We start from the raw sequence: 14691 nt of genomic DNA, 5'->3' as shown, positions 1-14691 counted from the left end.
TAAGCCACTGGCCATCTCTTGGGATCCCTGTTGCCCCCACGCCCGTTGTCCCAACAAGTTCTAACAATTTGGGAAACTACCCCAGATAGATAAAAAGAAAGAAATAGCTAGTTCCTACGACCTCCCCTCTTTTCTCCTTGTTAATGCCCAGTCTCTAAGCAATAAATTGACAGAACTTTCGACAAGACTAAATGACAATAGAATTGAGATTTGCTGCATAACAGAGACGTGGTCTCCCAATGAATTTAACTCCCAGATAGGTAACTACAATTTTCTCGTCAAGAGTAGCCGAAACAAGGAAGGTGCTGTCGTCACACATGGAGGAGGAGTAGGTATGTACATTCGAAACGATATACCGCACCAGATATAGAAAGGCTCTCAGACTACCGACTACGAACTGTTATGGGTAATACTGAGACTAAAAGTTCTTCCCCGTAAGTTTTTCTCGATCGTAGTTGGAGTACTCTAATTTCCGCCGCGGTCGAGTTACAGGCGGGAGCTCATGGCCCATCTACAAGCATGTTTAGATGAGATTAAATTGAGACACCCAAACAGTTCTGTGGTTCTTATGAGTGACTTCAACGACCTGGTATCCAGCTGGATTGAACGATCACTAAGCTTGAAGCATGTTGTTCGTGAAAAGACAACTCAAAAGTCTGTTATTGATTTTATCCGCAAAGATATTTTCGATTTTTATAGTGATTCAGTGACGTTTCTAGGTCTTAGTAAAATTAACCGTTTTGTGTGTACTAATGTCCCAGGGAGGACAAAAGAATAGGAACCGAACGAATTTTTTTTCAAGCCGGCCTCTGACTGAGTCTGGGAAAGCTATTCGCTAAATGAGCTATTTCGAAAAACTGGAAAAGTTTGTACGAAAACTGAAATGTCAACAACATATATAGAATATTTTCTACTGAAATACAGATAGCTTATGATTTATATTTTCCAGAGAAGACAGTCACAGTAAACTCAGCTGACAAGCCCTGGGTTAACCCGCGCCTGAAAAGGCTGATAAGCAAACGCAACAGGCTCCATAAAAAGGGGAAGATATTTGCAGCTTCCAAGCTGAGAAATCAAGTGGTCTATGAATGTAGATTGGCTGGGAAATCCTACGGTTCAAAAATGAACGAGCTTAGGACAAACCCAGCCGGTTACTATAAAGGAATACGGCTTCTCACTGGCTCCTCTGTACGACAAAGTGTAAGCGTATACGACGAATCTGGAAATAAGCTCGACGCAAACGCTATTAATAAGTATTTTGTTAGTATTTGCAGAAGAAATCCACCAATTTTCTGTGTTCCCCCCTTGGCTGTTCCATCTGAAATACCTGTGATTTTCCCTCACGAAGTTGCAAAGGTTCATGAGAGACTTGACCCAAATAAGGGAACTTACCCTGGAGACATTCCACCAACCCTGTACAAAGAAAACGAAGCCTTTATAGCTGAACCTCTGACTGCCTTTTTAAACCAGTGTATTTTGAGTGGTACCTTTCCGGGGTATTTAAAAAAAGCAGTTGTAACGCCAATACCTAAAGTTTTGAATCCAAAAGTGGTGAGTGACCTACGACCTATATCTTTGACCCCTATAGTATCTTAAGTTTTAGAACATTTTCTAAAGAAATGGTTACTAGGAGGTTTCTTTGATAAAATAGATCCCTGTTGTTCTGGATTTATAAAAGAATCTAGCACAGTAAATTATCTCATCAAAATTGTGGAAGAAGCCCTGGAGCATCTAGAAAATAAAGATGCATTTGTAGAAATTTTGCAAGCAGACTTAGAAAAGGCTTTCGACAAATCAAACCATCCGAATATTTTTGAGTCAATGACAGATTTTAGGCCTTTTTAATTTGAATAGTTTATAGTTTTTTACACGGACGGCAACAGTGTGTTAGTGCTGGTGGGGTACAATCAGATTTTCTTGAAGTTTTCTGTGGAATACCCCAAGGTACCAAAACGGAACCTGTTTTATTTTTAATGCTGTGTGACAAAATTGTGACTTGGCATGAAAACAGAGCGAAGTTTGCAGATGATTTGTCATTGCTGATACTTCATAAGCTAGGATCCATGATTAGTACGGATGGCATAATTCGCCGTTTGGAGGCTGACTGTGAAGAAAAACGGCTTTCAATTAATAGGAAAAAGTCAGCACTTATGAAAGTCTCGTTTTTGAAAAAAAAAGTTCCTTGTCAAAGTGATATAAATGTACCAATTGTAAATAATATGACAATTTTAGGTGTGACTTTTAACTCAAAAATGTTATGGATGGATCATGTAAATAATAGTACTAAGAAGGCGAATATAGCGTTGCGTAATCTAGTCACAATTCGGCTTTTAGTCAAATTAGTCGAATAGTCTTTTTTCACTGTTGAATTTTTATAAACTTTACATTCGGAGTATTTTAGAGTATGCTTGTCCTGTGTGGCATCAGGGGCTAAGTAAAGAGCAAAGAAATGACCTTGAGAATGTGCAGGAACGAGCTACCCGTGTGATATTATTTCGTGGTAGTATACTACCCGTGGTAGTATATTCGGAGTATTTTAGAGTATGCTTGTCGTGTGTGGCATTCGGGGCTAAGTAAAGAGCAAAGTAATGACCTTGAGAATTCACGAATTATGATGATAACCTTAAAATCCTAGGCCTAGATGGACTTGATGCCAGGCGACACCAGCTTACAATGGCCTTTGGCCAGAAGCCTTTGGAGTCAAGCAGGCATCGAGATTTGCTCCCTGAACCGGCATGAACAGGGTGTAATACAAGGCACCAAAATAAACCCGAGCCTTGTAAGATAGTGGCTACCAACCGATACCGGTTGTCTTTTCGACAGTATTTTGTGTGTCATTTTAATAAGTAAGTGACAAGGAATAGTGATTTTTTTTTAAATTATATTGTGTCTCATTTAATTCTTGTATTATGACATAATAAATTCGTATCGTATCGTAAACCAATGTCTTAACCCTTTTTATACCAAAAAAAAAAACACAGAATGAAAATATCATTATCAAGGGTCTAAAAAAGTCTTAAAACTGAATTTGCGCGAAAAGCGATTATTATATTCAGAAAGAGCATGAACAATGGCATCTAGTGTTATGTTAACTTTATTTGTAGGCCAATAATATGAACTGCCATATATTTACCGATTCTTTTTCCAATTATGGAGCTTATGAGAGTGGAAATGAGATTGAAGTAAAATTTATACTCTATCAAGATAAAATCAAATATTTTGGTGTTATCAGTCAAGAGCAGCAGCATTTATATAATAACAGCAAAATTCACAGAACGGAAAAAAAAATGCAACAAAAAAATTACGAGTCTAATGCTAGTCTTCCGAGACTTAGAAGATTTTATAGAAGACAGACTTATGCTACTCTTAACTTTGGCAAAAAATGAGGCAATATCCTCCCTCCCCCGAGATTTTGAAAATCCCCCTGTTTGGCATTTCAATTTGATTTAGAATAAGATTTTTTTTTTCTATTTTTTGACCTAACTTAAAAAAAATACCTTGTTTTGTATTTTCATTAAAAAATGTTTTTAATTTTCATTGAAAAATAGGAAAAATGACCTCCCCTCCCCCTATATTTGAAAATAAACTCATTCCCTAGATTTTGTTAATTAAACGGCCCATTTTTGGTATTTTCGTTCAATTGGGGAGGGGTATTTTTTTACCTCCCTGTATTTTAGACAATACCTTGTTTTGTGTTTTCATTGACATTGCCCCCGCTCTATATTTTGGAAAATTCACGCCCTCTCCCTATATTATGTGAATCAACACCTTTGGATCCATTCCTTAAAGCTTTGCTTACCTAAGCCTACTCAACAACTAGGCTGCCTTCTAAGGTCGGGTAGCCTAGTAAAAAGCTCATCATCTAGAATTATACCCTAAATAGTGTTTAACTTAGGCTTTAAAAGGTCAAGTCATTAGGCTTTATTAGGGATAAGGGACATAGATCTAGGATAAGTAAATGAGTCAAGCAGCACAAGCAGCGATTTTCAAAAATATGGGGGGGACTTATTATTTGAAGAAAAAGATTCTCAAAAATCATTTTTCATAATCTAGAGGGTATGGGGGGTGAAGATGTGAGGGATGGCTGGTAATTGCCACATTTTTTCACAAAACACCTTCACTGACCTGGGGTTTGATCTCAGCTACTACAGGGCCGTCGTGGAAGAGATCTGCCTGTTAAATAAATTTCCACAAAACATCTATAGATATTCTATGTGACAGAAATTCCCCATGAGTAATTATTTGTTGTTACAAGTAAAAAAAAAAACTAACTTAGTTCATTTACAAGATTACATATTAACTTCGAATTTCGGAAAAAAAACTACTGCTGATATCAATTATTTCTCTGTTTTAGAGGCAGAACGATGCAGAGTTCCTCCTCACCTCCATGCTTAATACCCCCAAGGCTGTCCAACTTGGTGATGGCTAGTGACTCTGAAATTCTTCATGTATACATCATCGATGACAAGGCGGATAAAGTTGAAGACTTTTTACTGAAGAAGGCCCTACCAGTGGACTTCAGAAACAGATATAAACAGACTGCCCTATTTGTGGCTGCTTATTTGGGCAGTGAAAATTCATTAGTAAGATTACTGGAGCTTGGGGCCGATCCTAATAAAAGCTGTGGAGACTTTGGGAGGTACACCCCAGTGCATGGGGCATGTTTTAGTGGTTCTCCTCGTATCTTATCGTATCTTATAGAGGCGGGTGGTGACCTCAGACTGAGAGACGAGTTAGGAAGAACTCCTCGGGATTGGACAGCTGGCCTCAACAGCGTATCTCAACGTGGCATTTTTGCCACCATAGAATATTATCGAGAATTAGCTGCCTCTGGAAGTTCGAAAGCAGTTGGGGCTTTCAAAAAGCCTAGATTCAATCATTTATATCAAGTAATCTGTTTTTAATTTACAATATTTTTAGAACGTTATTATTCGAATAGGCCTAGTGGATACTGAAATCTTTGCTGTTCTCATTAGAAACCTAGGGATAAGGGCTCCATTAAATTTACGAAAGTTGCCGTCTCCCAACTTTGCAAGGAGGCAGGAGAGCCCTTGAAATCGCTTCTTTTTTAAACTAGTTGTAAAGAAACGTTTTCCGAAAAGGATGTTTCTCAATGATTAATTAAAAAGAAACTTTCCGAAAAATAGGTTTTTCAAAGAAAAGTAAAGGCAATTATAAACTTAAGCTCAGCAAATACAAATACTATTTAAAATTCAAACTCAAAACGACCAGAAATTACTATTAAAGAATAAATGAAACTGAAAACGAATAGAAATTAAATAAACAATCATTGCAAAAAACATACAACAAGTAATAATATAAATGAATAAATAGATCATAAAGCTAGTAATGCTTAAATTGAATATGAAAATCAAGCTTAAAACGAAAAAAAAATATTTTAGTATTGAAATATAAATGAAACTTGAAACGAACAGAAATTAAATAAACAATGCAAACAAACATACAATAGATGTTAATGTAGATTAATAAATAAATCTTAAAATGAGTGAAACTTAATTGAATATGCAAATCAAGCTTGAAACGAACAAAAATCACTACAAACAAGAGATTGGGTATGACCTACTTCTCTCACTGTAGAAGTCTAAAACCTACTGCGTCATTGGTGCTTTACTGAAAAACATATTTATAACAAATATTTCTTTTGTACTTGATATTGAAAATAAACATTAAAATTACAGTAAAGATCTTGAACTGATGAGCTTTCAGCAATTAATATTATTATACTTAAAAAAAAACTATTTAAAAAAGGCTATCTCAAAGTTCTTATCGGATGGCTTTCAGCAATTAATATTATTATACATTAAGAAAAAATATATTTAAAAAAAGGCTATCTCAAAGTTCTTATCGGATGGGTTTGAGGAAAAAGGGCGTGGAGGGAGGGGGAGACTAGGTGCCCTCCAATCTCTTTTGACTCTTGAAAAGTGAACTAGAACTTTCAATCTCCAATCAAATGAGCCCTCTTTGAAGTTAATACGAGCATCCCTTCCATAAGACACATATATGCCCCCAGGGCATAACTTAAAACGCCTGCCCCCGAGCCTTAGGGGATTGTGTCGACACCAGATTTTTTTATTTGATTTTTGACCTATTTTTAACAAAATAGCTATCTCAAAGTTTTAATCAGATGCATTTGGGAAAAATGGGTGGGAGGGGGGGGGTAGTTGGTTGCCCTCTGATATCTTTTGACTCTTAAAAAGTGAACTAGAACTTTCAATTTCCAATGAAATGAGTTCTCTCTGAAGTTTATACGAGCATTCCTTCCATAAGAACCATATATGCCCCTAGGGCATAACTTATAACCCTTTCCCTGACGACTTTGGGGGGAGGGATTGTCCTGCTCAAACATATAATTTTTAGAACTTTAAACTTCGTTGAACAAAATAATAATAATAATTTATTTTTGACCCACTATACAGAAAATGAAGTGGAGTAACACAAGAAAAGAGAAAAAAAAAATAATAAATAAAAAAACAAAAAAAAAAAAAAAAAAAACACAAAGATACATTTAACAGCAACACAATAAATAAATATTACACTCAATGCGCTGTGGCTACCCAGATAAGTGGGTGGTTAACACCCAAAGTAGCATAAATGTTCTCTTGAAGATGGCTACTTTGTCTGACAAAACAATTTACAATATCCGGAGCGTCAAAAATCTGCATCATCTTTCTATTACTGTATCTGCGAGGTAGATACAATTAAAACTTGCAATATCTAAAATAAATAATTCTAATATTGCTAATATCCTCTAGCCGAAAAAGGATGTAAAGGCCAGCTGGTACCAAAACTGCGTGGTCACAAAAACTCTAGGACAAGTTAGGCGATGCTTTTTTGTTAAACATTCCCCTGTTGGGAACAATTTTGACATACCCAAGCTTCAGTTTATCTCTAATATCACTCAATGTTCGGACACGAAATAAGGTAAGAGATTTGCAAATATTGATCCCAAGCCATCGGAAAGATTCAACACTTTTTACAGAAAATACGCCGTAATCAAGCGGCGTTGCTGAAGATTTTGAATTAAACACTAAATATTCGCATTTATCAGTGTTGAGGCTTAATCCGATTTCCCCATACAGCCGCGATACAAGTAGCACATTCTTCATTAGTGTAAACTTTGACCTGCTAACAAGCAGAAGATCATCCGCATATGCAATATAGGAGACGTTTGACAACCCTGAAGAGTAAGAAAGCGGCATCATATTAAGAACACTCAATAAACAAGCTTTAAAAAAATGAGGTGAAAGCACACTACCCTGACGGACCCCAGATCTAACTGGGATTTTGCCAAAGGCCCGGGAACCCTGCCTCAACTGAATAAATGAATTCTGGTACCAAAACCGAAGTACACAAATAATTGAACTATTCACACCCAAACGTGCTAGAGAAAACAATGCCTGAGAGTGACAAACAGTATCGAAAGCTTTAGATAGGTCTAACGCACAAAAGTTAACTTCTGTTTTTAAACGATGTGCTTCTTGTAACACCTTTGCAAGTATACGGTGGGCATGCTGGCATCCTATACGCGACTTAAAACCGAACTGATTTGCGTCATAATCCACCTTATCTTGAATAAATGGGAGCAGTACATATTCAAATAGTTTCATTAAATTACACGGTACAGTGATAGGGCGGTAGGATCCACAATTAACCGGATCCTTCCCTCGCTTCAGAACAGAAGTAACAGTACCACACAGGAAAGAATCAGGCACTAGTGAGCTAATAACACACATCTGAACAAGTAGTTGCAGATGGCTAATCAACTCGGGAGAATCGATTCTTAAATGTTCAACACAAATTCCATCCAAATCAACAGACTTAGATTTTAGTTTTTTAATGCTTTTCACAACAGACTCAGCACTAATAGAAATAATATCTTTCTGGCGTAGTCTACGCGGAATAACTGAATCAAGCAATCTACAAAACCTGGAATGGACTGCATAATTTACTGTACTGAAAATTGTCGAGTAATGACAAACCCATGAATCACCAGGAATTAAACTGGACGAAACAGTCGGGTTTAGCTAACTAGAATTCAACACTTCACTCCATTGCCGAGGATTTTTCGGAAATTCCTTACCCTTATATCGGACGCTCCGAAAGTAAGATTTGAATTCGGATTTGTTTTTTTTTTTTAATATTAAATACATTACCCAAGGTGGGGCGGTCACTCGCATTCCATAACCGGAGCCACATTTTTCCCGATTTTTAACAATTTTTAACTGAGGGTCCTCTTTCCATAAAGAACTTCTAGTTTTCGAACGAATACGTGAAACAGGGACAGCTATGGCATCGGCTTGTTTAAGGCAGGCAACAATCTGAGAATATTAAGAATTAAGTTGTGATCGAGCATTAGGCGAGAGGACACTGGTACAAAGTAAATGGTAAGGAACTGTCACAGATGAGAGCAGGGTTGCCAAAGTACAGATATATAATGTCCAGTTAGCTTTATTCCATTCACGCTTATCATACCATTTCGTGCCCCGAACAGAAGATTCACACTGATTCAGGCCAGAAGAATGCAAAACAGAGACGGTAAAAGAGAGGGGGAGGTGATCATAATCTCTTTCTTCATCATGAACCTCGACACTCGAGCATATCACACCAGCCGAGCAAACAAAGTGGTCTATATCAGACACACATCCACTATTACGAATATAGGAAAAATCTGCACTCTTGGATTCTATCTGATATCCATCTGGCAAAGACTGATGCACAAGATCAGACCGAGTTGACTCTCTATTTATGTTACAATTTAGGTATCCCACTATGATCCACTTAAAGCTATGACTTTCAATATTCTGAAGGAAATTCTTCATAGAAGAAACAATTTGTGTGAATTTATAAAGTGACAAAACTGTTCTTTTATCATGAGTTAGGTAAGTATTGATAATCACTAGATCTGCACTTCGAAGGGCAATAAAATTATCGCAAGAGTGTATGCACTGGGGAGAGAAGCACGAAAGTCTATTACTCACAATACATGCAAGCCCTCCGGAAGGTCTGCCCTCGTCCGTCTGGCACTGGTTGTATAAACTACATGTTCATCACTTCTGTTTAGTGAGCTGACACTTACAGCCGGCAAAAGATGTTCCTGTAGCAACACGATGTCAAAATCGATCATTTTCTGATTTATTGAATAAATTATTATTGAATTGAGCTGACACTTACAGCCGGCAAAAGATGTTCCTGTAGCAACACGATGTCAAAATCGATCATTTTCTGATTTATTGAATAATCTTTGTCTTTGGTGCCATTTATGTTAAAAGAACACACAGAAAACGTTACTTTCCAGTCATTTCTTATTCGATGCACGCTTAGCTGTGGCACTGCGGATTACGCGGCACTTTAGACTGAATGCAACTTGGCCTTCACCACATAGCGCACACTTCGGTTCGGCCAAACATGGTGCATCTTTTGTCGATAAATGCATACCGCTGCAGCGGGAACAGCGGGGAGGGCTGGTGCAATTGGCCTTCATTTGATAAGGTGATTGACACTTATAACAGCAACGGGGAAGACTGAGGCACTCAAATACTCGGAAAATTTCATATTCTACCTTAAGTCCGGCACGAAGTGAATTTGTAAGTCCAACAGCCTTGTAGAAGAATATCTTAACAGTCAAGGACTGCCCGATGCGCTTAGCGTCTACGACTCCTTCACGTCCCGCGAACAAACTGACGTCATAAGCTAGCGGTATGCCTTTAACTATTCCAACGAGTTTTCGCTCTTGAAGTTTTGCATCGCACTTCAGAACATTAGGTACCGCATCACAAAAGTCCTTTGCAGCAACTGGGTCAATCTGCACTAAAAGTTTATTGCCCGACGGCTTGATAGAAGGAATGGCTTGGTGTCCCTTGATTTGGTCAATGGCATCGCGACGTTTCACAGGATTGTTAAGCTCGGGAGAAATTCCAGAGATTACTACAGTAGTAGTGGATTTGTTTACATTTGGCTTAAACGAGGCACTGGGCAAGGAGGGAAAATTCAGATCATAAGATGTCACTTTTTCGTTTATCTGCTTAAGGGCTCGGTCTAGGGAGCTAATTTTACTGACTAACCTGCAGTAAGCTACTGCGGGGATAACCGGCACTTCAGTAGGTGAGACAATAACAAGAATTGGCAGCAGGGTATTATCAGATTCACATTGACGCAACAAGTCCAAAATATCTTTCAAATTTCTCTGCGAAGCTAGATCACCCTGCCGCTTTGGAACAGATTTATTCGGATCTGCTATACCCCAAAACTCCGCTTTGGCATCTTTACTGTCTTTATCATCAAAAAATTCCAGTGCATGATTAATTATCGTCACGTCATCAATTCCTTCCCGAAAATTTGATTGGAGAAAATTCAGAACAGGCGAATATGCATATTCCACTAACATCTTGCTCACGTTACAGCAATAACATTATATATGAACTACACAGAATGAATGCTGACGAGATACAGCTAACAAAACCTGTGGGAAGTGCGGGTACCCAAATCGCCTTTCCCCAGCAGTTTAAGGATCAATATCCGGCCGGTACCGATACGGCTCTTGTGTTTGTTCCCGCTCTCTTCTGCACAGGCTGTCACTAATCAGCGAAAAAAATAATGAAATTTGGCTATTAAACTATTTTATTAGCCAAATAATCCTTTTTCTTTCTTTCCTTCCTTTTCTTTCCCTTAAAATTTGAACTTTGTTGCTACCGTATTAACCAAACAAGCAATTAGTCCATATCAATAAGTTTACCTTAGATTATAATCCGTAGCAGAAATAATCGTGTGAAATAATCCTCATGGCCACTGAATATATTATAGCTCAAGGCACTGAATTAATACAATTTCACAGCTGGTTTTAAAGTTCACTAGATCTAAAGATGATGTTATCACTCCGGAGACTAAACACAGACTTATGGCTATGTCAAAATTTTGATTGGATGTGTTTGGGGAAATGGTGGGTGTGAAAGGGGTGTTAGCTGACTTCCAATCACTTTCGACTATTAAAAAGGGAACTAGCCTTTTAAATTTCCAATCGAATGAGGCCTTTCCGAAGTTTCTACGACAACGCTTTTTATAAAAAAAAAACCTTATATGCCCCTAGGGCATAACATATAACCCTTGCCATGAGGGCTGTGGGGTGGGGGTTGTTATCCTCAAAGACATAATTTCCTGAATTTTCTGCTACGTTGAAAAACATGGCTATCTCAAAATTTTGATTGGATAGGTTTGGGGAAAAGGTGGGCGTGAGAGGGGGATTAGTTGCCCTCCAGTCACTTTCGACTATTAAAAAGGGCACTAGCCTTTCGAAATTCCGGTCAAAAGAGTCATTTTGAAGTTTCTAAGATAAAGCTTTCTATAAAAACCTTATATGCCCCCAGGGTATAACTTACAACCCTTGCCCTGAGGGCTGTTGGGGAGTATCCTCCTCAAAAACATAATTTTTATCTGAAAATCAATTACGCTATCAACAAAATGGCTATCTCAAAATTTTGATTGGATGTTTTTGGGGAACTGGTGGGCGTGGAAGGGGTTTTAGTTGCCTTCCAATCACTTTTGACCCATAGAAAGGGCACTAGAACTCTTGATTTCCAATCGAATGAGGTCCCTTTGAAGTTTCTACGATGACCCCTTCCATATGAAGTGCCTCTGGGAAAAATAATAAAACATTGGAGCCGTATGGCCTTTACAATAGGCAAGTAGGCAACGCTATAGCGTTGTCTCTGATTATTTATTTTTTGTTTTATATATATTTTTTTTTTTTTTCTCAATCTCAAAAACACTGAAAACTATATGCGTCTTGAACAGTCTCGGAAATTATAAACAAGATCAAAATTGAATATTTGATGCAAAATGATATTAATTGTTGGAACATCCATCAGTTCAAGAATTTATTTTACTGTAATTGTATTTTAATTTTCAATTCTGTAATAACCGAAAAAGAAAATATTTATAATATAGTTCGTTTTAAGTTAAGCACAAATGACGCAGTAGGCTTTTGGTTTTTGTTTGCAGTTAAGAAAGGAGGCAGTATCCAAACACTTGTTTGTAGTGGAACTATATTCGTCTTGAACAACTTTTAAAGGAGCTAATAAATTAAACTGAATATTTGATGTATAATAATATTAATTACTGAAAGCTCATCAGTTCAAAATGTTACCATAATTTTAATGTATATTTTCAATATTAAGTACAAAAATAAATATTTGTCATAAAATTGGTTTTATGACAAATTGTTTTTTTTTTAATTGGTTTTATTAAACCAAAGACGAACAGAAAGAAGTAGAACCGCCACTTAACCACTGTAGATGAACAAATGAGACCCCAAATTAGCTTAAATTGCAATTATTAGTCTTAAATTTAAAACGTTAAATTTAAAACGTTAAATTTAAAAAGTTCAATTTAAAACGAACATAAATCACCACAAATGGGATTAGGGTTAACGTCCCCTGTGCCATCGAAAAATCATAGCGTCATTTTAGAACCGTCAAGTTTATCTTGATTATCCATGGTAGTTTTTATTTATTTTTGGTCTTGTTTATTTATTGACAGTGATTAAGTGGCGTTCGAATTGTTAGTTTTTTGTTTTTTTTCTGCTCATCTATGGTTTAATGATTTAGTTCTGCATGCCCTTTAACATTCCCCAAAAGTTCCAACTTGGTAAACTTAGCCGTTCGTAAGATATTGCAGATACGCAGTTTTACAACCTGTATGAACAGTGTGTTTTTGAACAAAGTTTTAAGTAATCAAACAGTTCGTGGTAACGAACTGTAAGTAAGGAGCGACCCGGCTCAATGGTAACCGAAACTCTAGAAAACGGTATTTTGATACAAATAGATACATCAAAAGAATTAGATTTTAATGCTGATTTCAAATATATAACTTTCATCAATTTTAATCCTACCCATCAAAAGTTAGGCGCCTGAAAATATTTGGCTGATTTTCGAAAAAAGGGGGAAAGACCCCCTAAAACTTATAGAGCCTTAATGAAAATCACACCATCATATTCCGCGTATCACAGAACCCTACTGTAGAGGTTTCAAGCTCCTATCTAAAAAAATAGGGAATTTTGCATTTTTTGCCAGAAGAAGGATCATGGGTGCGTGTTTATTTGTTTGTTTTTTTTTTTTTCCCCAGGGGTGATCATATCGAACCAATTGTCCTAGAATATCGTGGGAGGGCTCATTGGAATGAAAATTAAAAGTTTTAGTGCCCTTTTTAAGTAACCAAAAAAAATGGAGGGCAACTAGGCCCCCTCCAACGCTAATATTTTTCCCAAAGTCACCCGATCAAAATTCTGAGATAGCCATTATGTTTAACCTGTTTGAAAGTATTCTAAGTACGTCTTTTAGGATGACTTGATCCCCCGAAGCTCCCGTGGAAAGGGCTGAAATTTATGAACTTTACCAAATGTTAACGTATGTATTGGCTATTTGGAAGTATATAGACGTTTTCAGGGGAGATTTTTCATGTTAGTGGGGGGGCGGGTGGGTCAGGGATTATGTGGGAGGATCTTTCCATGAAGGAAGTTTTCATGGGGGAAGGGACATTGTTATGAAGGGGACGCCGGACTTTCCAGCATTATCTAAAAAAAGATCATAAATTTAATATAAAAAAAACAAGTATTTCAACTGCAACAGCAGCAAAATCGAAACTTTAAACGAAAAGAAAATATTACACATATAATTGGGTTCACCCCGTAGTCAATACCTCGCTCTTTAAGCCAAATATTTTTTAGTACTTTAATAAGAGCTATTTATTCTAATTAACGGCCTTTGTGATTAAGTGGTCATTTTTAAAGAATTGTAACAAAATTTGAACTTTAGCTTGAAGAGCAAGGTATTGACAAGGGGGCGAATCCCCTAATATACGTATTAAAAATATATGAATATAGAAGTTCGTTACGTAAATTAATTCGTAAGTTACTTATATTTATTACTAATAAAAACGTTCGTAAATAAAATTAAACAAATTTCGAGAAAGCCATTTAACTAAATAAAAGTAAATATGAAAATTTTGTTTTAATTATTCATGTACGGTGAGCCAAGATCAAAACCTACATTAGTTCAAAAACGTTCAAAAATTAAATTAAAAAAAACAAGTTTTCTAAACTGAAAGTAAGGAGCGACATTAAAACTTAAAACGAACAGAAATTATTCTGTATATGAAAGAGACTGTCACCTCCTCAACGCTTCGCTCTTTACGCTAAAGTTTGACTCTGTCTCACAACTTTATTTTTAAAACAATAAAAAACTTTAGCGTAAAGAGCGAGGCGTTGAGGAGGGGACAGTTTCTTTCATATACAGAATAATTTCTGTTCGTTTTAAGTTTTAATGTTGCTCCTTGCTTTCAGTTTAAAAAACTTGTTTTTTTTATTTAATTTCCTCTAAAGCTTCGTAGCCATTCCTGAGATAATGCACATGTATCTTTTTTTCAACCTGGATTTATCTCAAATAAAGAAAATATTGGAAGATTGTGGATTTTCAGAGCTATGGAATGGTGGGCTAGGGATTGGATTAAAGGAAGGAGCAGTTGCAAATAGGGTCAGGGAGAGGTTAAGGGACCAGGAGATCCAGGTGTGGCATGCGCGAGTGAATGAGACCCGATCACTGGAGTTATATGCAAAGGCTAAGGAGCAGTGGGGAGAGCAGTATTTTAAGGCGGGGCTTCAAAAGAGGCAATAAAGATTTA

General features: G+C 36.9%; 1 protein-coding gene across 1 annotated transcript in view; it reads left to right on the top strand.

Moving 5' to 3' along the window:
- The window catches only part of LOC148954796 (inactive serine/threonine-protein kinase TEX14-like), a 72909-nt gene that overhangs the window by 9170 nt on the left and 49048 nt on the right, over nt 1–14691 (top strand). Inside the window, exon 2 of the mRNA XM_089107943.1 lies at nt 4355–4889. Within this exon, the coding sequence (XP_088964069.1) occupies nt 4355–4889 (535 nt within the window). The remainder of the gene's footprint in view (nt 1–4354; nt 4890–14691) is intronic.

The sequence above is a fragment of the Artemia sp. Qi Xiang Cuo genome, chromosome 2 (assembly GCF_049724085.1).
Source record: "Artemia sp. Qi Xiang Cuo chromosome 2, ASM4972408v1, whole genome shotgun sequence".
NCBI classification, from domain to species: Eukaryota; Metazoa; Arthropoda; class Branchiopoda; order Anostraca; family Artemiidae; genus Artemia; species Artemia sp. Qi Xiang Cuo.
This window is presented reverse-complemented; position numbering and strand designations above follow the sequence as displayed.